The sequence below is a fragment of the Hemibagrus wyckioides genome, linkage group LG07, assembly GCF_019097595.1.
Source record: "Hemibagrus wyckioides isolate EC202008001 linkage group LG07, SWU_Hwy_1.0, whole genome shotgun sequence".
In the NCBI taxonomy this organism is placed as follows: Eukaryota; Metazoa; Chordata; class Actinopteri; order Siluriformes; family Bagridae; genus Hemibagrus; species Hemibagrus wyckioides.
The window spans coordinates 28224229-28248637 of NC_080716.1; the positions used below are offsets into that span (position 1 = coordinate 28224229).

The 24409-nt window shown below is 40.5% G+C and overlaps 3 protein-coding genes across 7 annotated transcripts; 2 read left to right on the top strand and 1 right to left on the bottom strand.

The window, feature by feature from the left end:
• Positions 1–12554, top strand: fggy (FGGY carbohydrate kinase domain containing). Of its 5 annotated transcripts, none has more exons than XM_058394257.1 (16): positions 1–88; positions 1080–1288; positions 1609–1720; positions 3004–3155; positions 3537–3625; positions 3816–3931; positions 4703–4831; positions 4954–5057; positions 5286–5393; positions 5776–5837; positions 5961–6111; positions 6735–6809; positions 6923–7043; positions 7240–7334; positions 8678–8739; positions 11947–12554. In XM_058394257.1, the coding sequence occupies exons 2-16, from the start codon at positions 1088–1090 to the stop codon at positions 12056–12058; spliced, it is 1689 nt and encodes a 562-aa protein (XP_058250240.1). In that variant the 5' UTR covers positions 1–88; positions 1080–1087; the 3' UTR covers positions 12059–12554. The 5 variants fall into 5 exon arrangements, 3 of the variants coding, with proteins under 3 accessions (XP_058250240.1, XP_058250241.1, XP_058250242.1); XR_009204942.1 differs by lacking the exon at positions 1–88 and adding an exon at positions 8391–8543 and having other exon boundaries at positions 99–1288; positions 11947–12022; XR_009204943.1 differs by lacking the exons at positions 1–88; positions 11947–12554 and adding exons at positions 8391–8543; positions 8882–9967 and having other exon boundaries at positions 99–1288.
• A 792-nt stretch (positions 12555–13346) lies between these two features.
• Positions 13347–19428, bottom strand: LOC131355783 (peroxiredoxin-6-like). The gene is made up of 5 exons (XM_058394263.1): positions 19259–19428; positions 16117–16273; positions 14770–14916; positions 14521–14667; positions 13347–14002 (listed from the first exon to the last, which is right to left on the bottom strand). Exons 1-5 carry the CDS (start codon positions 19348–19350, stop codon positions 13874–13876), a joined length of 672 nt encoding a protein of 223 aa, XP_058250246.1. The 5' UTR covers positions 19351–19428; the 3' UTR covers positions 13347–13873.
• A 670-nt stretch (positions 19429–20098) lies between these two features.
• On the top strand, positions 20099–23327 carry LOC131355782 (polyisoprenoid diphosphate/phosphate phosphohydrolase PLPP6-like). Its single transcript, XM_058394262.1, has 2 exons — positions 20099–20643; positions 22115–23327. The coding sequence occupies exons 1-2, from the start codon at positions 20214–20216 to the stop codon at positions 22489–22491; spliced, it is 807 nt and encodes a 268-aa protein (XP_058250245.1). The 5' UTR covers positions 20099–20213; the 3' UTR covers positions 22492–23327.
• Positions 23328–24409: the final 1082 nt, after the last annotated feature.

The window sequence follows — 24409 nt, forward strand, 5'->3', positions numbered from 1 at the left end:
TTTGCACCTTCTCTCTTTCCGTTGCTCAAAGTTTAGTACAGTTTATTGATGCCGTGTGTGTTTTAAAACCAGCGCGTGCCATTTCCGGGTAAAACAATAATTTAAACCAATTCTTATGAAATAACCCTGTTATTAAAACATATATATAAAAGATCTTTATTTTTTTGCGTTTATCTGATTATTGAGCTACATTAAAAAAAGTTAAACCAGTACTTCCGTTATTGTAACTCTGACTAATGAGATTTCTGGGATTTCTAACCCTATGAATAAAATGTTCAGAGTTGTAGTGAACCTGAAAAGAAAAGAAAATATATATTTATACATTTTTCTTTCGTGTTTATTTTGTTTATGTTGATCCTGAACCTGCATGTAGAACCGAAGGGGTTTGGTCACGTGACCAGCCGGCACCGCCTACTGAAAACATACTTTTATATTAATTTTTTAAAAATTGTTTTTATGTTTAATTTTGCATTTCAGTTTTGTTTACTGTAAATGTTTACTGTTTTAAAACTTTACAAACTGGTCTTGTTTGTTCAGTTATGGTCTATAAAATATATAGTATTGGGTATAATTTAAGTGAAAGGTGAAGATTTATTTATTTATTTATTTATTTATTTGAAATAAATCATGCTGCTTAAGACCAGCTCACTTAGATATCTGTAAAAAAAATATTTAAAGGTTTTTGTAAAATATTTTGAAGAGGGAGACAAAAAAAAGGAGGAAACCTTTAACAGACTGAAAATGGGTGATCGTTCATTTTGATGTGACTGAACTCTCTAATCTAATCTCTAATCTCAGCATTTAATCCGTTCATCATTTAATGTCACCCACTATAATTGAAATAATTTTTATTTCAATCGATTAAATAATGACACGTCATGTTTTTTTTTTTGTTTTTTTTTTATCTATTTATGGTGTCCTTAGAGGCTATGTGTAGGTTGTTACTATAGAAACGAAAAGGAATGAACCCCTCCTGACCAATCAGCATCGAGAGCTCAATCATTCCAGGAAATTGAAATGAACCATTTATTTGTTTGATAACACACACACACACATGTCTCTTTCTTCTTTATCCACAGGAGGTTAAATGACGAGCCCTGCTCCAGTAGAGGACCGGTGTTATGTGGGCGTGGATGTGGGCAGCAGCAGCGTTCGAGCCGCGCTGGTCTCTCATGATGGACGCGTTATAGCCACGGCAGAGGAGGCCATACACATCTGGCAGCCTCAGACAGACCATTACGAACAATCCTCAGACGACATCTGGAGGAAATGCTGCAGCACCGTGAAGGTATAAAGACAGAGCACAGGTGACTCCTCTGTAACTCCGCCCACAAGTGGTTTAATACCTACAGCTTACCTTCACTGTTCATACACTCTGACTGTTACTGTGTGTGTTATCTCTCTCTCTCTCTCTCTCTCTCTCTCTCTGTGTGTCTCTCTCTGTCTCTCTCTCTCTCTCTCTCTGTGTCTCTCTCTGTCTCTCTCTCTGTGTCTCTCTCTCTGTGTGTCTCTCTCTGTGTCTCTCTATCTCTCTCTCTGTCTCTCTCTGTGTGTCTCTCTGTGTGTCTCTCTCTGTGTGTGTGTCTCTCTCTCTCTCTGTCTGTGTAGAGAGTGACTGAAGGCATAGTGAAGCAGCGTGTAAGAGGGATTGGGTTCGATGCCACGTGCTCGTTGGTGGTTCTGGATGAGAATTTTCAGGCTGTAGCTGTTAATAAAGATGGTGAGTGGCTCAGGACATGAGAGTGTGCTTGGGTTCTTCATCCTGAAACTTTTGGCTCTATCTGGTAGGCACCGTGTGTGAAAATGCATTGCGTTACATTTACTGCTGTTACTGTAAACGTCTCATCTGGTCTATGTCTTCTCTAGGTCTCCTCCATGTCTCCTCTACATGTTCGCCATGTCTCCTCCACATCTCCTCTACGTCTCCTCTACACCTCCTCTATGTCTCATCCATGTCTCCTATGCATCTTCTCTACATCTCTTCCTTATCTCCTCCATATCTGCTCTGTCTCCTCTACGTCTCCTCCACATCTGCTCTATGTCTCCTCCATGTCTCATGCATGTCTCCTCTACTTCTGCTCTACATCTCCTTTATGTCTCCTCTATATCTCCTTTGTCTCCTCCATGTCTCCTCCATATCTGCTCTATGTCTCCTCCACATCTGCTGTATGTCTCCTCCACATCTCCTTTACACCTCCTCTGTGTCTCATTCATGTCTCCTCTGCGTCTGTGCTATGTCTCCTTTATGTCTCCTCTACGTTTCCTCTACATCTCATTTATGTCTCCTCCATATCTGCTCTATGTCTCCTCTACATCTCCTCTGTCTCCTTCACATCTGCTCTATGTCTCCTCCATGTCTGCTCTATGTCTCCTCCATGTCTCCTCCACATCTGCTCTATGTCTTCTCTATGTCTCCTCTACGTCTCCTCCATGTCTCCTCCACATCTGCTCTATGTTTCCTCCATGTCTCTTCCACATCTGCTCTATGTCTCCTCCACGTCTCCTCCAAGTCCGCTCTGTCATTTCTATGTCTCCTCTATGTCTCCCCATGTGTCCTCTACGTCTGCTCTCTGTCTCCTCAACGTCTCCTCCATGTCTGCTCTTTATCTCCTGTGTTCTCCATGTCTCTTCTATGTCTCCTCTACGTCTCCTCTATGTGTCCTCCATGTCTCCTCCACATCTGCTGTATGTCTCCTCTACATCTCCACCACATCTGCTCTATGTCTCCTCTACGTCTCCTCCACATCTGCTCTATGTCTCCTCCAAATCTGCTCTGTCATTTCTATGTCTCCTCTATGTCTCCCTCAGGTCTCCTCTACATCTGCTCTCTGTCTCCTTTACGTCTCCTCCATGCCTGCTGTATGTCTCCTCTTCATCTTCTATGTCACCTCTAAGTCTGCTCTGACTCCTCTACGTGTCCTCCATGTCTGCTCTATGTCTCCTCTACGTCTCCTCCACATCTCCTTTTTGTCTCCTCAACGCCTCTTTTCCGTTCTCCTGCAGGTGTCACAGGGAGGAACGTGGTGATGTGGATGGACCACAGAGCCACAGAACAGGCGTCTCGCATCACAGCCACAGCTCACCGAGTCCTGAGCGCCGTGGGAGGAGTGATGTCTCCTGAAATGCAGCCGCCAAAGTTACTGTGGCTGAAAGAGGTTCACGTTTATTTTTATTATTATTATTATTATTATTATTATTGTTGTTGTTGTTTGAAGTCATTAATGGTCCTCGTTTCTACCAATAGAGACACTTAAAATTTTGCTGGCTTTATAGATATAGATATCAGCAATAGATATGCTATAAAGTGTCTAAATCTGTTTAAATTCTATTTATTTATTTATGTATTTATTTGTACATTAAAGCAATTCCACTATATTATCGATAAATACATTTCCCTTTATACAACACAGTAACCTTTTGGGGGAAGAGTTTATTTGGGGGGGGGGGGCATCTTGAAAAGACAATAAATCTGGATGATTGTTTATTTATTTGTTTGTTTGTTCTGTCCTTTTTATATGTATATATGTTTCTGTTAGAATCTGAGGCAGAGCTGCTGGAAGGAAGCTGCACACTTCTTCGACCTGCCAGACTTTTTATCCTGGAAGGCAACAGGTTCATTAGCAAGGTGAGTTTTTCTTCTCTCTCTCTCACACACACACACACACACACACACCCCTACCTGAACCTGTGGAGGTCTGGAGTGTGTACAGGTTTGTGCTTCCGTCTCTTAAGTGTTTGTCACACAGTGGCAGGTTACTCACTGCTGCTTTAAAGCCCTAGACGTCTCACCTCTCTGCTGTCTCACTGTGTCCTAGATCACTGTGTACTCTGGTGTGTAAGTGGACCTATTCTCCTCTAGACGGCTGGGACGACAGTTTCTGGGCCGGCATCGGACTTGAGGACTTGACTGAGAATAAATATTCAAAAATCGGTAAGACAAAAAAACACTGTATATAAACCACAAACATGTGTTTCTGTATATGAGTCAAAACTGGATCTACAGTTTTAACTGACGAGAGAGAGAGAGAGAGAGAGTGGGAGTGGGTAAGGGCGAGAGAGACTAAGAGAAAGAAAGAGGGTGAGAAAGAAAGCAAGAAAGAAGGATTGAGACTGAAAGAGAGAAAAGGGAGAGAACTAGTGAGAGAGAGAGAGAGAGAGAGAGAGAGAGAGAGGATGGGTTTGTAAGAGAGCCGAGTGGGTAAGTGTGTGAGAGATTAAGAGAAAGAGAGAGGGTGAGAGAGAAACCAAGAAAGAAAGAGAGTGATAGAGAGACAGGGGAGAGACCTAGAGAGAGAGAGAGAGAGAATGAACAAGAAAGAAGGAGTGGATAAGTGTGAGAGAGACTAAGAGAAAGAGAGAGGGTGAGAGAGAAACCAAGAAAGAGAGAGAGAGTGATGGAGAGACCTAGAGAGAGACATAATGAAACAAAGTAATGAGAGAGAGAGAGAGACATAATGAAAAAAAGTAATGAGAGAGAGAGAGAGACATGAGGAAAAAAGTAATGAGAGAGAGAGAGAGACATAATGAAAGAAAATTAATGAGAAAAAGAGAGACATACATAATAAAAGAAAAGTAAAGTGAGAGAGAGAGCGCGCTCTCCCTTGCTCTCAGTGAGATTCTGAAGGCTTCTGTATTGCTCCTCTCAGGAGCCGTAACTGTCACGTGTTCCTGTCTGTGTCACACATCCTGTGTGTATGTGTAGGACGGTACACGTGTCGTCCCGGCAACCCACTCCAGCAAGGACTGACTCCGGAGGCAGCAGAGGATTTGGGTCTGGAGGCGGGAACAGCCGTGGGAGCGTCTCTGATCGACGCCCACGCGGGAGGACTGGGTCAGTTATACCAGAACTGCCCTTTCTGCTGATTAACCTCTACAGGGTTGTTCATGAAAGCTCCCTGAGGCATCACGGGAAATGTGTAATGAAGTGCAGCTGAATGATGTGATTTTTTTTAGGCGTTATCGGAGCGGACGTGAGCGGCCATCACCTGCCGTGTGAAAATCAGCCAATCACATCGCGCCTTGCTCTGATCTGTGGAACCTCTTCCTGTCACATGGCTGTGAGTTTTATTTCTTGATAATTATGTTAATGTTGTGGATTGCCTCGCACTTCCAGGGTTGGGGCGTTCGAATCCCGCCTCCATCCTGTGTGGGCGGAGTTTGCATGTTCTCCCCATGATTCAGGGGTTTCCTCAGGGTTCTCCGATTTCCTCCTCCTTCAGTCCAAAGACACACCTTGTAGGCTGTATGTGTGTGTGTGTATGTATGTGTGTGTGTGTGTGTTGCAGGTGAGCCAGACGCCTCTGTTTGTTCCAGGTGTGTGGGGTCCCTACCTGTCCGCCATGGTTCCAGACCTGTGGCTTAACGAAGGCGGTCAGAGCGCTACAGGAAAACTGGTGCGTAATCAGATACCAGAGCATGAGTGAGATCAGACTTGGGATGTTGAGGTTCCAGATCATCCCAGAGGTGTTCAGTGGGGTTGAGTCCGAATCAGAGCTCTTCCAGTCCAACCTTAACCTCCACACCATGTCTTTATGCAGCTGTGCGCTTTTTGTGCACATCTGCATTGTCATGCTCGGGCAGGGTTGGAGCTTTGAGTTCCATTAAAGGGGAATTACAGCAAACAGACGGATGTACTGATTTCTGCCTCTCTGTTATGTGTGTAATCCAATATGGAGACTGATGACAGTGTGAAGGTCAGGGGTGCACATACTTTTGGTCATATAGTCTATAAACAGAGCGTCTGGATGTTTTTTCCTGTTGATTTCTTCCCCACAGATTGACCATGTGGTGACCGGACACGCTGCTTTCTCTCAGCTGAAGGAGCGAGCAGAGAAAAGGTACAGGGTTTTTTCTTCACTCAATGGTCAGTGGAATGTCCAACAGTATTTATTATTACCTACAGGGTTAGATTTAAAGGGAATGTACTGATACTTAATGTTTTTTTTCCCCTCTCTTCTCAGTGGAGTGAATATTTACTCTTTCCTAAACGGATATCTCGAGGAAATGGCCAAAGACCTGAAGAACCCCGACAAACTGACCTCCGGCCTGCACGTCTGGCCCGATTTCCACGGCAACCGATCCCCTCTTGCTGACCAGAGCTTAAAGGGCATGGTAAGCGTCTAAGTCATTTAATTAAAAAAAACAAAACAAAACAAACAATAATAAAAAATTCATGTTTTGTTTAAAAATTGGTGACAGAGACTGAAATTATAGCAAGCAAATGGGGCTTAAATTAGGCTTATATTTAATAATAAAAATAAGACAAAATTATTTATAGCTTAATATATATATATATATATATATATATATATATATATATATATATATATATATATATAATTTCTAGCATAATAATAAATAAATACTTTTTTTATTTTAACTTTTAAATCTGGTGATTTTTTTAATTTGTATTATTTGTATGTTTTTTGTTTTTGTTTCTTTTTACTTTTTTATTGTTTTACAATAAGTTTGGTGATTTTTATACATTTACAGATACAGAGTTTAGATTGTTTTCAGCAGTGTGATTATGAGGAATGTATTTTATTTTATTTTATTTTATTTATTTATTTATTGCTACGACCACCACTACGATAAATAATAATAATTTTTGTTTTTTTAAGTATTTTTTAAATTTATTTATTTTTAATAAATTATAATTTATATATTTTCTTGATTGATTTATTTTCTCCTGCGTTCAGTTAATGATTCCTGTATGGTGTTGCTGCTGTGTGCAGGTTGTTGGTCTGTCTTTATCTCACACACTGGAAGACTTGGCTCTTCTCTACCTCGCTACTGTCCAAGCCACCGCTGTGAGTTCCACTGAGAGTTTCTTCTGACCCGTGACACACCAGCACTGACCACACGCTTTTATTTCTCGCTGTGTTTTTTTTTCTCCGTGATTTCTGATTGTTGCTGGTCGCAGCTCGGCACCAGACACATCCTGGAAGCACTGAGAGAAGCAGGACATGACATCACGACCGTGTTCCTGTGTGGAGGACTCAGTAAGAACCCTCTGTTCGTCAGGATGCACGCCAACGTCACGGGTAAGAGCCTTAAAGCACAGAGTGAGAGAAAATACTGACCAGCAGATTACACTGTGCTGATTGTAGACTGGGTAGAAGAATCCTTCATCTCTCTCTCTCTCTCTCTCTCTCTCTCTCTCTCACTCTCTCACTCTCTCTCTCCCTCTCTCTCTATCTCTCTCTCTCTCTCTCTCTCTCTCTGTGTAATGATGTGCAGGTTTGCCGATGGTCCTGCCTGCAGAGAGAGAGGCCGTGTTGGTCGGTGCTGCTGTTCTGGGAGCCTGCGCCTCACACGACTACACCTCCATTCAGGTAAAGTTAAAAATTGAAAAACTTCATCATCATCATCATTCTGATACACACTCAGTGTCCACCTGCACACACTTCACAGCCAATCATGTAGAAGCAGCTCATAACTACCCTTCCAGTCTTCAGCGGTGACTCTGTGCTCACTGTATAATGGTATAATGGTCAGAGATTAAAAGAAAAAAAAAATCCTACATTATATATTCAGTATTTATTCATGTTTCTAAATTTCCATTCAGGTTTTATTTCTTGTTATTTATGTATCATTTTTGAAAGATAAAGATTCCATTTTTTTTTATTTGTTTATCTATTTATTATTATTATTATTCAATTCAATTTATTATTATGTTCAATTTAATTAATCTTTATTATTTATTATCTCTATCTTAAGAAATATTACATTCAGTTCTTTTTTTTTTCAAATATTCCTTTTAATTTCTATTGATTATTATTCATTACTTTTTATTTAGAAATATTCTATTCAGTTTTTAATTGTTATGTATTATTTTTATTTATTTCTCTAAATATTCCATTTTATTTTTATTTATTATTATTTATTACATTTTTGGAAATCTTCCATTCTTATTTGTTATTTTATTTTTTTTTAATAATTTATTTATTTTAAATATTCCTTTTCATTTGTTTATTTTTTTAATCATGTATTACTTTTTAAATAAATATTCTATTCAGTTCTTATTTTTCATTTATTATTTTTATGTATTTTCTTTAAACATTCCTTTTCATTTTTCTTTTTTCATTATTTATTACTTCTTTTTGTTATATTTATTGTAATTTTTGTGAATTGATGTCATATTTATTCTGTTTAATTTTTCTTTATTATTATTTTTTTAATCATTGTTATTTATTTTAAAAAAGTGTTTCATTCAGTTTTTTATCATTTTTTTTTAATATCCCATTTAATTTTTATTTCTTATTACTTATCACGTTTTTTAAAAGAAATATTTATTTAATTTTTTTTTTTTTTTAAGGAGTTTTTAATATTTTGTTCAGTTTTTATTTATTCTCCTCACTCGAGCACTCTCTCTCTCTCTGTCTCTAAAGGCGTATGTTCTTCAGTGTAAGCTGTGCTTCACGTTCTCGGGCTTGTCGTGTCAGACAGACGTGCAGCATGGAGCATGTGTGCTTTATTCATGACACCACTAACCCACATCCCAAACCACCTTTATTGGGTCAGCGTCCTAAATCTAAATAAAGGTCAGCGAAGGGAGCAGATTTCTGCTGAGGATCATTGAATCGTGCTGACGGAAAAAAAAACAAAGATCAAAGACGTGTAGCAACGTCTGCTGAGCTAAATCACACGTGTGTGGGTTTTGTTTTGTGTTTTTCAGGAAGCCATGGAGAAAATGGGCAAAGTAGGACATGTGGTTCGACCTAACCTCGAGCTCGAGAGGTGAGAATGAGTACATACTAATTAACTAACTAACAGAACTGCAATCAGATTTGATCCATCTGACGATCAGTCTACAGTTACTTCAGTAAATTATACATCATTTCTAGATTTCTATGTTGGAATAAAACACTATGTTTTACAGTGTTCGCTTCAGTGTGACACAACGCCGTGTCGCTTAGCTACAGAAACGTACGATGGCCGAGAAACAACATAACAAATCCGAAAACACAACAACGATTCAGACAAAGCGGAAAAGCTGGGTATAGTTTTTGCGAATGGAATCCTTGGATTGGACGAGACATCGGTCACTCAGGATATACTGGAAGTCCAGCAGTAGCTGCAGCAGTAGAAAGCGGATTAGTGTGTGTATGAACACAGCTCTGCCCTTACAGCGCTCCTTACATCCTTTAATCTGGAATAGTTTGGTCTTCCAATCATACCTGCGTTCCTCAGGTGTGTGTTTAGAGATCGCAGACTAACCTTTACTCCATGATACGCTATCAGGATATCCAAAATCACGCTGTATGATAACGCCCTTCCTCAAAGTAGCGCTGAATGAATTCCATTTTCTTAGAAATATGTAAATATATATGTTTATTTTCTTCGATCGAAAGAACTCCAAAACGTACGATACATCTAGATACACAGTTTCTTACTGCTTGTATATCCTGAGTGACAGATTTACTGACAGATATCCTGATCATTAGTTTGCGATGTCTAAACACACCTGAAGAACGCAGGTATGTTCCAGATTAAAGGATGTAAGGAGCGCTATAAGAGCAGAGCTGTGTTCATACACACACCAATACACTTTCTACTGCTGGACCTCCGGTACATCCTGAGTAACCGATGTCTCGTCCAATCAGAGGGAAGAATTCCATTCACACACTATTGCTACCTTTTAAGTTGAGTTGTCACATATGCATTACTGCACAGTGAAACTCTTTCTTCACATATACCATCCTGGTGGGTTGGGGTCAGAGCACAGGGTCAGCCATGATGCACTGCCCCTGGAGTAGGAGGTTAAGGGCCTTGCTCAAGGGCCCAACAGTGGCAGATTGGTGGTGCTGGGGCTTGAACCCCGATCTTCCAGTAAACGACCCAAAGCCTTTTGAGCTACCACCGCTAACATTTTCTCCTTGTGTGATGATGTAAGATGCTGAAATCTGAAACTGATTTAATTATGCTTGTATTTATTTATTTAATAAAAAATTCTGTTCAGTTTTTATTTATTACATATTATTATTTATTATTTATTTCTTTTTTATGACTAAAATAATATGACTTTTCTCTATATTTCTCTTTAAATAATATGAATCCCCTTCTTCGTGTACTTCAGTATATATATTTTTTTATTTTTTAAATTAATATTTAAATTAGAATAAATAAACACTGAGAGATACGCGCGTTGAATTGCGGTATATAAAAAGCAACAGCTTAGTGTATGAAGATTTCAGGTGCTTTGGTGTTGTGGTTTTAGTCGGACGCTCAGGCTGCATTCAGCTGAGATAAAACTCACCTGTGGTTTTCACACCTCTAAGTAAACCCCTCTGCTTCCCTGCGGCATGACCCCCACCCCCCAAGACGAACCTTCACACGCTTCACTGAAGCGCCCCTTGTCCTCGTATTCTGAGCTCTCTGATTGGCTGACGATTCGTTTCATTCAATTCAATTCAAGTTTTTTTGTATAGCGCTTTTAACAATGGACATTATCTCAAAGCAGCTTCACAGAACATAAGAAATATAGTAGAAAAGTCTAATTAATGTTAGACACAATCATCTGTAATGAACAAGCCTGAGGAGACTGTGGCCAGGAACCTCATCCTCATCTGAGTGACACGGAGTCATAAATGATTATAAACACCGGAAAGAGAGTGTGATTATAAATGATTATGAACACCGGAGAGTGTGATTATACATGATTATAAACACCGGAGAGTGTGATTATACATGATTATAAACACCGGAGAGTGTGATTATACATGATTATGAACACCGGAGAGTGTGATTATACATGATTATGAACACCGGAGAGTGTGATTATACATGATTATGAACACCGGAGAGTGTGATTATACATGATTATGAACACCGGAGAGTGTGATTATACATGATTATGAACACCGGAGAGTGTGATTATACATGATTATGAACACCGGAGAGTGTGATTATACATGATTATGAACACCGGAGAGTGTGATTATACATGATTATGAACACCGGAGAGTGTGATTATACATGATTATGAACACCGGAGAGTGTGATTATACATGATTATGAACACCGGAGAGTGTGATTATACATGATTATGAACACCGGAGAGTGTGATTATACATGATTATGAACACCGGAGAGTGTGATTATACATGATTATAAACACCGGAGAGTGTGATTATACATGATTATAAACACCGGAGAGTGTGATTATACATGATTATAAACACCGGAGAGTGTGATTATAAATGATTATAAACACCGGAGAGTGTGATTATACATGATTATAAACACCGGAGAGTGTGATTATACATGATTATAAACACCGGAGAGTGTGATTATACATGATTATAAACACCGGAGAGTGTGATTATACATGATTATAAACACCGGAGAGTGTGATTATACATGATTATAAACACCGGAGAGTTTTTTGTGTTTATAATCATTTATAATCACACTCTCTGGTGTCACCCAAATGAGGATGAGGTTCCCTTTGGAGTCTGGTTCCTCCTGGTTTTCCTCACCACAGTCGCCTCAGGTTCGCTCACTAGGGATGATTTTGTCTAACATCTAGGACTTTTGGGGGGGTTTTTTTTATGTTTTTTATGTTTCTTATGTTCTGTAAAGCTGCTTGTGTCCATTGTTAAAAGCGCCATACAAATAAAATTGAATTGAAATTGTAAATTTAGGGAAGGAGTCTCCAGTGTCAGTGCTTTGTGGGTTTGTTCATGAGAGGACTGTTTACAGGATCCTACTTGCTTCATGTTGGTTCAACGACTTTATATGTAACAATAAACGGATAAAAAGGATAACGTGTCATTCAGTTAAATCTGTTGTCTAAGAGGAAAGTTGCCGTTGCTCTCAGATCACTTAGCTGTAGCAGCATGACATCAGAGTTTGTTTTTTATTTATTTATTTATTTGAATCACCCTACTAAGTAATTATGTCACGTGGTCTGCTTGATAAAAAAAAAATTGGTGTGTGTGTCAGCTTTTACAGGAAGAAGTACGCCGTCTTCCTGCGTCTCTTCGCCCATCAGAGAGAGTACGTGGCGCTGATGAACGATTGCCCTTTTCACCCTGTCTCTCCTCACAGGAAGTGAAAGTCACAAGTGAACACACATCTAGTGTTTGCTCTGTAGGCATCAGATCCAAGGCCCTGCTGCTCCTCCTCCTGCTGCTGACGGACAGATCGATGAAATAATTGAGTGAAATCATTCCTGCTACCTCACAACCCTCAGCATGGTGAATGCTGACGGAAGCAGAGAGGTGTGTGTGTGTGTGTGTGTGTGTGTTTAAAACCGGCTCAAAACCACGAAGCCGACCAGTGTTCTGTAAATCTTTTAAAGCTTACACAAATCCACCAACAGCTGAGCGAGCGATTTTCTTCCAGCACACTGCTGGAAAGTTTTCACAACATCCTGCTCATCATCATCACCACTCGCTTCCCTACACGTTCAGGAGCTGATTTTAATCACTGACATTTCCATCCTGAAGATCAGAGCAGCTCGAGTCAGATCTGTACTAATTCCCATGTAAACCAGTACGTCTTTATACCCATGTCGAAACCCACACAATGAAAATAAAGGTCATTCTCCACCTGTTTGTTCTTATTCAGCAAGGTGAAAGGACACCGGTTCAGACGTGCTAAAGGAAGTGACAGCTTGACTAGTATGCGTGTTGATTTCCTGTGCTGGTGGTTTTCCTATACAGACACGACCCGCGTTATAGGGTAGAGGTACACGACCACCCCGGACTTGATAGGGTTTCCACATTAAACATAAACTTTACAGTATTTCAAAATTCTGGGATTTTTTCCTTCATTATAATTGTATAATTTTTTGCCTCAGCATGCACATGGAGCCATTTGAGGAAAGAAATATGCATCAAGTTTTAAAACCAAGACCAAAAAAGCCTCCCATCTTCTCACTGGCCTCAAGAAATTTCCAGGCATCAGCTCTCTAGCTAACTACATCATGACTTCCTGTCAGGACTGGAACATGCTCTGGTTTTCTTTTCTTGTGCTGCATTGTGGGATCATTTCAGCGAGTGAATGTTCAACTGAATTTTGCTCTTAAAATGGCTGACTTCCTGATCAGCGCCCTGACGAGACGTAGCCTCACTCTTAGCCAGTTCCCGCCCACCAGCCAGCTCTCATCACCTTTGTCCTACTAACTACAGCTACTAACCAGAAAGGGTAAAGTCCATCACATGCTTGCTTAGAGATCTTTTCTAAATGCAGCTGGTGTCCTCCCTCCTCCACATACAAGAGCTCACAGACTCCCAGGATTGGCTGCTGTCATTGTGATTGACAGTATGCTCTCTCAGCCTTAACATAAATGATGAACATTTTTGAATGAAAAAAAAATGTATTTAAATAATTGGTAAATGTGAAGTGAGGAATCTTTGTGTTTTTATTTGAATAGAGAAGGTCACTCTGGGACAATTCAGATCAACTTGTAGCACAACAATCTAATTGTCCTGCAACAATCCAAAAACATAATGCAACTTGAGGTTGTGGAACGGTGGACATGATCCAGAATGTTCTACAGTACATTAAATTTCTTATTTTTATCTTGTCTTAAGGGTGTACAGACTTTTGCAGTCCGGTGTATAACTGTATCCGAAGCCAGGGTGAGTTTTGTGTCACGTCTTTATGGAAGTCGAGGTGCAGAAGATATCTCGCTGGTGATTGGTCAGTAGCTATGCCTGAGTCGTTCAAGTTCGTTGTAGTTTGTTGAGTTCAATCCCTAATCTAGCACAAAGATAATCATTCGACAGATTTTCAGTGTCCTGCATGTTTGTCTATGTCATCAGTTTGTGTTTGGTCTCTCAGTCTCGTCCAGGGTTTTGGTCCTCTGAGGGGTGGTTTGGGTTCGTCTGAGGTTTCGTCTGAGGGTTTGTCCAGGTTCCACTGTTCACAGTTGTGGTGTGTAGCGCAGATATTTCTTCCCAGACGGAAGCTCTTTAGTGTAAACTCCAGCAGGGAACAGGCTCTTGGCTTCTTCCTCAGGGATGTTAGGTGGAACCATGACCCGATCTCCAGGCTATTGGGGGAAAAAAACACAGATGGTAAGAAAACATGGATGCATGGATAGATGGATGGAGGGATTGGTGGGTGAATAGATGGATGGATGGATGGATGGATGGATTGGTGAGTGAATAGATAAATGGATGGATGGATGGATTGGTGGGTTAATAGATGGATGGATGGATTGGTGGGTGGGTTGATGGATGGATGGGTGGACTGATGGATGGATGGATGGGTGAGTTGATGGATGAATGTATAGATGAATCGGTGGGTTGATGGATGGGTGGATGACTAGATACATGTTGCTATAGATAGAATAACAAGCACATTTATATAAACCTGTGCTTCTGTCAAAGCTACTGTTCTAGAAAACTAATGAATGCCTCCTGACCAATCAAAATCCAGAAGTCAAAAGCACTGTGATGTAGGCTTCAGTCATTGCTTTATCCTGGTCAGACTAACTGGTTCATGTTATTGAAAATATAAACAGTTCGTTAGAAATCAAATAAACCACAACAGGTCGTCTACTCTGACCTGCCAGTCTACAGGCGTCGCCACCCGCTGATTGGCCGTTAACTGCAAGGAATCAATCACTCGTAGAATCTCGTTAAAATTGCGCCCCGTAGTGGCGGGGTAGAGCAATGAGAGCTTTAACTTCTTATCAGGACCGATCACAAACACCTGAAAGGCACATAAGAGAGATTGGAATACATGTAGGTGCCATTTTATTCGCACTAAACATTCAGTGATGGTAGACGGTAGGGGCAGTTACTGGATACTCACGCATCGGGCAGTCAGGGGAATACCGCTCTGATCGATCTCATTCGGATCCAGCATGCCCAGCTGCACTGCCAGCTCACGCTTTCCATCTGCTATGATGGGAAACGGGAAGATGGAGACGGTCTCGTCATTATTGTAGGCCAGGATGTCCTGAAAATCATCAATGGAAACATCTGCTTAAATCAAGAGTGGATGCGAAAAACACAGCTGGAGATGAACAGCAGCTACGCGTGATGGTTTTGTCAAAGGATCAGATTTGTCAAATTTACTTCATTTAATTGATTAATTCACTAAAATCTAATGGAACAGCCAAGACGTTTGGAGTCTGGAGTTTGTTTAATTTTGCTCTGTAGCTACAGACCTCATAGCTAACTACTACAGGAACACTTACAGTGGAGAATGTTTGAAGTGTTTTTTATGTTGTTGAATTCTGGATCCTGATTGGACAGAATGTGTTGGGTGATGTTTATTTCACATTTAAGGAAGGTGTCTTCTGTCAGCACTTTGTAACACTTATTTTCCGATGGAAAGCTTTTGCAACATCTTTAAGGCTGGCTACTTGTTTTATGGACATTAAACATTAAATGAAAATATAACTGGATAAAAAGTATGATGTTACTTTTGTTAATAAATACAAAACTGTGATTGTTAACACATTGCTTTGTTTAAGAAGAATAAAAATGTAATGTGATGGATGGATGGGTGAGTTGATGGATGGATCTATAGATGAATGAGCAGGTTGATGGATGGATGGATGGATGGGTGGGTGAGTTGATGGATGGATGTATAGGTGAATGGGTGGGTTGATGGATGGATGGATGGATGGATGGACGGGTGGGTGGGTGGGTTGATGGATGGATGGACGGGTGGGTGGGTGGTTGGGTTGATGGATGAATGGAGGGATGGATGGGTGAGTTGATGGATGGATGTATAGGTGAATGGGTGGATTGATGGATGGATGGATGGGTTGATGGATGGATGGATGGACGGATGGGTGGGTTGATGGATGGATTTAATTTAATTTAATTTTTTATTTTTGGTTTTGGTTTTTATTAATTTTTTATTTTTGGTTTTGGTTTTTATTAATTTTTTATTTTTGGTTTTGGTTTTTATTAAGCTGCTTATGTACTAATATTCTAATGCAAACAATGTAATATGTTGCTTTCTCCCAAAAAAAAACAAAAAACTTCAGTCACTAAACACCCCCTGATGGACCGGACATGGGAAAAATATGTCGAGTTCATATTTTCTTCCAAAAAAGGTCTCAGGTTAACTACGTGGTTAGTATTCAGGCTTTAAAAGTTTCTCTACTGCTAGCAGCTACATGGGAGTTGAGGAGGTTTAGTCTACCTTACTCCAGCCGTGGTGCTCCTCAACACTGTCCAGGGACAAACCGATCATCTTCACATTGCGCTTAGCGAACTGTGGACTCATGGCGGCTGCTCGGCCCAGCTCAGTGGTGCAGACCGGCGTGTAGTCCCGCGGGTGCGAGAACAGGATGCCCCAGCTAGTGAAGGAAAGATTAGCAAGAGTTTCACAGACATAAACTTCAATCCTGACAGAAAACTGCAAGGACAAGAAAACTGAAAGTCCTCGAGATATAACGAGTAACGAGATATAAGATAAGTAACGAGTGTTTATGTAAATTTTACTCATGACACATTGGCTTGAGACGAAGTGAAACCAGATACTTCACGTCTGATAAATACTCCAGCATGTACTTGAATATTATTCTATACAATTATTAATATTCTCTGTTGGTTATTTGAGAGTTTATTCGTCTACTCTGCTGGAGAAAATGTATTAATCAAATTCCATTACAACATGGAAAACAAACTAGTTCTAACTGAAGGAGTCTGAATTATATTAAAAAACCTTTTTAAAGATTTGAATATTTTACATATTTGTCATTGATTTATTACATATTTTTAAATTGAAAAACGTTAAAACATTTTGCAAAGCCATGAAAAATGTTTATTAAAAAATTGTGTCTTTTTTCCCATTTACATTTATTCACAGATATTTGTAATATAATAAGCAGGATTTTTTCATATGTTTCCATCATTTTTTATTCAATTTGCCTCATAATGGAGTACCGTACCTCTCTATTGCTACATCAGGGCTTCAAAATGCTACACAACCCTGATCTGTTTAAAACAGGGGCATTTTATACGTTAGGAGGAAATAGATACCATGCCATCCTCATGTCACTGCTGTGCCGAGAGCAACTCAATTAATATCTGTAATAGTAATAATGGATGAACAGTACTTGTGCTGTTGCTACCTTTAAAGTGGCTAAGGTTTAGAGTAAAGCTGAATTTTTTTAAGGCATACTGAGCAACATGGGCTTAAAGTTCACTGTGTCCTACTCTTCTCCCTCTGTACCCTTGACTATTCCCTCAGGCAACACCATCGTCAAATTTGCTGATGATACCATGATAATAACAATGATAATGAGACAAGGCGGAGGTTCCGAATCTGACAGAATGGTGTTCCCACAATAACCTGCACATTGAGCGCTATGAATACAAAGTATTTATTTTTGCACAGTGAAATTCTTTGCATATCCCAGCTTTAGAGGTTGTGGGGTCAGGGCACAGGGTTAGCCATGATGTGGTGCCACTGTAGCAGAAAGGGTTAAGGACCTTGCTCAGGGGCCAAACAGTGACAGCTTAGCAGTGCCGAAGCTTAAACCCTGACCTTCTGATTAACAATCCAGAGCCTTAACCTCTTGAGCCACCTCTGCATACATGGTGAGGAGATACTGAGGGTAGAGAGCTTTAAATTCCGTGTTACTTACTACGTGGTAACTTCACCTGGACCTGGATTGCACACATCTCTCATCTTGGTGGGGAAGACACAACACACACTCTGTACTGCTTATTTGCAATAAACTATTATTTATTTACTTGTTTGCACGATTATATACACCCATCAGGCATAACATTGTGACCAGTGAGAGGTGAAGTGAATAAGACTGATGATCTCCTCATCATGGCACCTGTTAGTGGGTGGGATATATTAGACAGCAAGTCAACATTTTGTCCTCAAAGTGGATGTTAGAAGCAGGAAAAATGGACAAGTGTAAGAGTGTAAGTGGAAGAGTTTGATGAAGGGCCAAATTGTGATGGCTAGACCACTGGATCAGAGCATCTCCAAAACTGCAGCTCTTGTGGGGTGTTCCCGGTCTGCAGTGGTCAGTATCTATCAAAAGTGGTCCAAGGGAGGAACTGTGGTGAACCGGTGAAAGTCTCACTGATGCACGTGGGGAGTGAAGGCTGGCCCGTGTGATCCGATCCAACAGACGAGCTACTGATGCTCAAAATGCTGAAGAAGTTAATAGATAGAAAGGGGTCAGAATACACAGTGCAGGACGGGTCAGGGCTGTTCTGGCAGCAAAAGGGCGACCAACACAATATTAGGCAGGTGGTCATAATGTTATGCCTGATCAGTGTAACTTGTGTTTCTTTTGATTCATATTTCTGCCTTTTTTTCTGTTTACACTGCTGATTCTTTTCAGTCTTTTTGTTCTATTCGATTCGATTCCAACATAAAAGTATTCTAACAAGGACAAGTGCAGCGATAATTTCTATGTGTGTATATTCTGTTTTGAAGAAATAGATCATACATAATAGATTTCCTTGAGGGGTTTCTTTTCTAAATCTGATCTAGGTTACATGATTACACAATCGATGTGATTCCAAGCAGTCCAGTTTGCATCACTAAGCACCTTTTCTTTTCTTTTCTTTTTTTTAAACCCATGCCACAAACAGAAGATAAAGTCAGTAAAAGTCATGTGGTCAGCAGTTGCTGTGTGAACAAAAGCGTATACAGCACCGCATGGCTTTCCTCCCTCATACCACGACCTACATTAGTAGAAACTCGAAAGCCCACATCAAAGATCAGATCAGACAGCAGTTACTTTACCTTCACCCAGAATTTACTGCACCGTTACATGATTAGAAACAGCGAGACATGCTTCTGAGAGAGATATGACAATGATGGGTCCATGCCCTTAGAGAAATGGTGTCTACTTTTCTGTTATTGCTGAAAGGGTGCAGTCAAAGTACACAGTAAAAAGATATACTGTATATACAACAGCGTACAGTGTATACAGAAAGCTTTATCTAGTGCAGCTTTAAACCCAAATTTCCCGGTGGATAAAACATTAAAAGTAAAATAAAAACAAATACAGTTTTTCTAACACTGTTCAATGGAAACTGTAAATGAAGAATGTGGGATTTATTTATTTATTTATTTATTTATTTATTTATTTATTTATTTTAAGGCTTGTCTGGAATATAACAAGCACATTATATCACGTTTTTATTTTTTTGGGTTTATGTATAAGAAAGCATGTCCTATTGTGTATGATTGTCTTGGTTTGATATTTGAATTGCATTAATTATATCGACTAATCAAGCTCACGAGTCGCGTGCGCGCGCTTCTAAACAGCGCCCGTGCTTGCGGTGTAACAAAAAAAAGCACTCACGAGTCTCCCAGATAGTCATGGAGTCTGATTTTCCCGATGGTGGTCTCGGCTTCAAAGTTAGGGAACACTTCTCCTAGTAGAGGAGCCGGCATGATGCTTCTGCTGCTGCTGGTGGTGCTGCTGCTGCTGCTGAGGAGGAGAAGGAAGAAGGGATGCAGCGCGCGCTCCCCGCACGCCTCCTCGTGCCTCGTCACAGGTTTGACGTGTACAGGAGTTTACGTGTCGCCATGGAACTATGTAAATATCACAGTTGTTGATGCCAGCTTGAGTTATTGTGTGTGTTTTCATTTATGCACCTGACCATCAGATGCGCGCGTTGATGATTCCTCAGAGTTCGATAATACAGTATATTAATACAGTATGCGTTACAGTTTCTCTGCACTGGAGTCTGACTGGTTAAAGCATTGAGTTCACACCAGATCCCAGCACTCCCAGTTAAACTGCCATGCTTGAATCCTTGGACTGGATCTTTAACCTTCTGCTCCAGATGTCAGTCAACTAGTATCCTGGATTATGTTTTAATTTCTTAATCACCTTATAGCAGGAATAATCTGTAGAGGTATTTACTGTACATCTAAATAAATGTAAATACTTATAGGGATTAAATGAAGCATAGTGTCAGTGAGAATTAACACCATCTGGTCAGTTCCCATTGATGGACATGGGTTAAAGGGGGCCAGAACTTATTGTGCCACGATTAGTTATTGTGTTTTGTGTAAAAATACTTTAAAAGGCAGATTTCCTTTTTTAACCTCTCTCTCTCTCTCTCTCTCTCTCTCTCTCTCTCTCTCTGGTCACCTGACCCTCTGACCTCTCAGCAGCTTGTCGTTACGCACGCACAGGTTATAAATAGCCAGGTGAGTTTAAAAAAAGAAAGAAAATAAAGTTTTAGTGCCCTTGCGTGGACGTGAGGAAGCAGGACTAACCGGAGCTGTGCGCTTCAGTCTCGCTCGCCATGCGCAGGAACAGCGGTGTAGTGGTGGCAGGTAACGGAAGGCTCGAGCTGCCTGCCTCCTCTTCTTCATCCTCCTCCTCCTCGTCTTCCTCTCGGTCCCGCGTGCTGGACTCGGTGTCACGCCGACGGTCATCCTCCAGCATTACCTGCGCAGTGTCCTCGTCTGCGCCACCGGCGCTCGTGTTGTCCGCGCGCCCGAGTCCGTCTCTCCCCGCCGTGGCGCTGCGCTCGCTGCTGGCTGTGGATGTGTGGGTCTCCAGGAGGATGGCGCTGTGCGCCGGGAAGGAGGCTCCTCTGGGTGGCATGAGGCCGCTGGTGAAGCTGGTGGAGTTCACCGGACACGCAGCGCTGTGGCTCGCCATCACCTTTTACCTTTTCATCTGCAGTAAAAACGCGGAGGAGCAAGAAGTCATGATCAACCTGTTCCTGGGTAACTCGGGTCTTATTAACATTGTGCTGCAGGGTACACACACACACACACACACACATTATTACACAATATTTCTTTAGGATATAAAAACCTTGGAGTGAGAAATGATTTTTAAACATTAAACAATTTTCTGAAACCTGTGTTAAAGTGTGCATTGGTGACAATGTTCCCAAGCAAATCAAATAATAGTGATGGTTGCAGTTCCAGTAATGTCCCTGCCATCTATGTCTCTCTCTCTCTCTCTCTCTCTCTCTCTCTGTCTGTCTGCCTTTCTCTATCTGTCTGTCTGGCTGTCTATTTAACTGGCAGATTCAATTTGTGTCTATTAAAGTCTCTGTCTGTCTGTCTGTCTGTCTGTCTGTCTATGCATCTCTATTTCTGTCTGTCTGTCTGTCTATGCATCTCTATTTCTGTCTGTAAGTCTTTCTTACTATCTATTCATCTGCCTGCCTGTTTACCTGTCTGTCTGTCTGTCTGTCTGTCTTGTCTGTCTTTCTCTGTCTATCTATACATCTCTCTCTCTCTCTAAACCCCTGCACTAACTAATCAACAGAGATTTGCTATTACAACCTCTCATGCTAATGCACAGCTTTATCTTTTTTTCCGTGAAAGCGTGCCACAATGCCTTCAGTAAGGAGATCATGTACATGTGGATACTTGGCCGGTGTCCAGGTTTCCGTTTATATCCCAGTTTCTATTAGTGTACGGTTCAAGGCAGCTGTAGGGATAAAGAACAATGGACACACTGGTGGAAAAAATGTCTCCACTGTCACCCTGAAAATACAGCCCTGCAGTCTGGCTACAGCCCATAACCTTAATCACACATGCAAACACTTGCACTATAGGACGAGGGAAAAAAAACCTTCTATCCATCACTCCAGATGTTCTCGCTTTGTCATATCAGAGGGAATGTTTAATGAAGACCCTACAATGGATGGGTCGAAATATTTGGGAGGTGTTTTAGTGACTCTTGTAAATTAGTGGTGTGTGTGTGTGTGTGTGTGTGAATAACATTCTTCGTGCTCACACTTACACACCATCATATTAATGAGAAATCCAGGGCGAGACGTTATAATGATATTGATGCAAACACTGAGCTTAAAATCCCAGAATGCAGTGCAGCAAATCAGCACTGACTGTCAGCTTTAGTAGCTGCCCCTCCCCCGATTGCTGGGGGATGTTAGCATGAAAAATAGAATGGTTTGGAAGGTGATATGTTTCAACAGAGTGTACAGATGTGGATGTGAGACACCTGGACAGACTAAAGGACTAAAGCGCCGCTGCATCGCTTGTGTTAATGTGAATAGATCACATAACTTTCATTGTATAATTATGAAGGTCATTTTGGGTGGAATTTCCTGTTAAAGCATAAATTCTTGAACTTGTTCTCATCCTCCTGTTCTCTCTCTCTCTCTTTCTCTCTCTCTCTCTCTCTCTCTCTCTCTCTCTCTCTCTCTCTTTCTCTCTCCAGCGCTATTGCTAGACCACGTTGTGGTCAGAATAGTGAAGCGTGCAGTGAGTTTTCATCACTTGGAGTGGTTTGCCACTTTACTTCCTCAGCCTGGCTCCTTCCCTTCAGGCCACACTACCCGGGTTGCCATGTGTGCCCGTTTCCTGCACGCTCGCCTGCTTTCAGACTGCCCCATGAGGTTTGTGGTGCTCTTCTGGACGCTCCTGCTGGCTCTGACACAGGTTCTACTCGGCCAGCACAACGTGAGCGGGGTTCTCTTCGCTTTGACCATGGGCTCCTGTCACTACAGCGTCGTGGAGACGTGCTGGCTGTCTGTGGAGAGACTGCAGGATGTCCTGATCGCTGCCCTGGGGAGACATGTCACTCAGAGAGGCTAAGAGAGACATGAGCATTTTCAGATACCATCGATAAACACACACACACACACAAAGCGTGGCATCAAATGATATTGTTAATATATGATATTGTGATATTGTTTAATGATATAAACTGAGTAATAATCTTTGTACAGTATGTGAATGTGGACACATCAATCCCAGGCCTGGAACAAACCATGGAATGACACCTATTCTAGCTAAACCTTTTTTCATTTCTTTTCTTTCCTTTTTCGTAGTATCTTGGCAAACTCACACAGATTAAACTAACAGTGAGTCTAGTATCACAAACAATGTGTTTCTTTCTCTCCATAGTGTTGTGTGTATGCTGTTCTGTTATCCTACGCTGTCCTCCGATTGGCTGTCAGGTGTAAATTCAACAAATTTAAACTTGAGAGAAAAAGGTGTAAACAAACCCACGGTCACTCACGGGCAGAGTTATGAATTGAAGCCGATCACATTAGCAGCTACTTGTATGTAAAATGTATGCAAATTCACAAGGAAAACATTTTATAGACCAGGAACCATTTCCCCAGTGAACTGGATTTCCGTCAACGCCACACTGGTAAATGAGGTCAGTTGGTTTTTTTTGTGAGCTTTATTATATATATGTTTGCTTTCAGGTCACATGATCTGCAGGACAGGGTGCTTATGATGGTAATTTACCTCGATAACGCGTGACAGCGATGCTGTGTAGATCTTCCAGCTGTTACACAAAACCGACAGGAGACCATTAGGCCTCAGTTGACCTATCAAGGCCTCAGTTGACCTATCAAGGCCTCAGTTGACCTATCAAGGCCTCAGTTGACCTATCAAGGCCTCTGTTGACCTATCAAGGGGGTTACTGTCCCTCTAGGATTTCACGGTTTTGTGACAAATTAATAAAATAAATTCACAATATAACTTTACGTTTTTATTTTATTCATGTTGCTCCATTCATGGCGTCTGTTGTAGCAGGCATGAAAACAACAACAACAAAAAATAAAAATAAAACAAACACATGACTCATTTAGATAAGATTACATTGGAGAAAACTAAATATCAAGGGTTTTTAAATCAGTTAAAAGGTAAACGTAACATCAGTGGAACAAAAAAAGACTGAATCTGTTCAACGTCTGAAAAATGAATCAGTTTGTTGTGTCACGTTTTTGGGTTTGTCTTTATATTTCACACAGAAGTGAGACTCCTGGCATGTGCTGATATTTTTCAGTACAGTATCTGGCACTGGAACTCCAATAACGCAGAAAAACACTGCTGAAATTTTCGTTTATTTATTTTATTTACTTATTTATTTATTCATGACTGCTTTTATGCAACAACATAGCATGCAAGTGAGCATAACAAAGCAATAATGTGTACTTGAGTAATAAATTTAATAAGTGTTATATTTATGAAAGATACTGTAAAATCTGTCAAATAAGAGACATAGAGTAGCAATATTGAAGTGTTTAATATGAATATATTAAATATATAGAATTCTTTAATACGTTTATTACAATTAGCCCCCAACCTACCTACCATCCCGCCCCAACGGAACACCCCTTCTTCCCTAAAAGGAAAAACACAAGGCATGTGAAGTTATTATACCAAAAGTGGATGGAGACTGTTGTAAAGAAGATAAAGAATGAGGGACATGGAAAATGAAAGACATGGGAAATGAAAGGGAAGGAAAGGGAGTGAGGACAGAAGAGGAAGCAGGAAGGAAAGGATTTAAAGTTTATAAGATAAAAGTTTATATCTGTGATTAAATTAAATGTTTATTAATGATCATAAATTGTCATTAGATGCTTAATGTGAAGACTTTTCTCATTATTTGATTTTTTTTTTTTAAAGCATCGACTTTAGAGCAAGGATTTTCTTTTCTTTTTTTTTCAAATTAAAATTTGTTTTATTTATTTAAACGTATGCATTTATTGTTTAT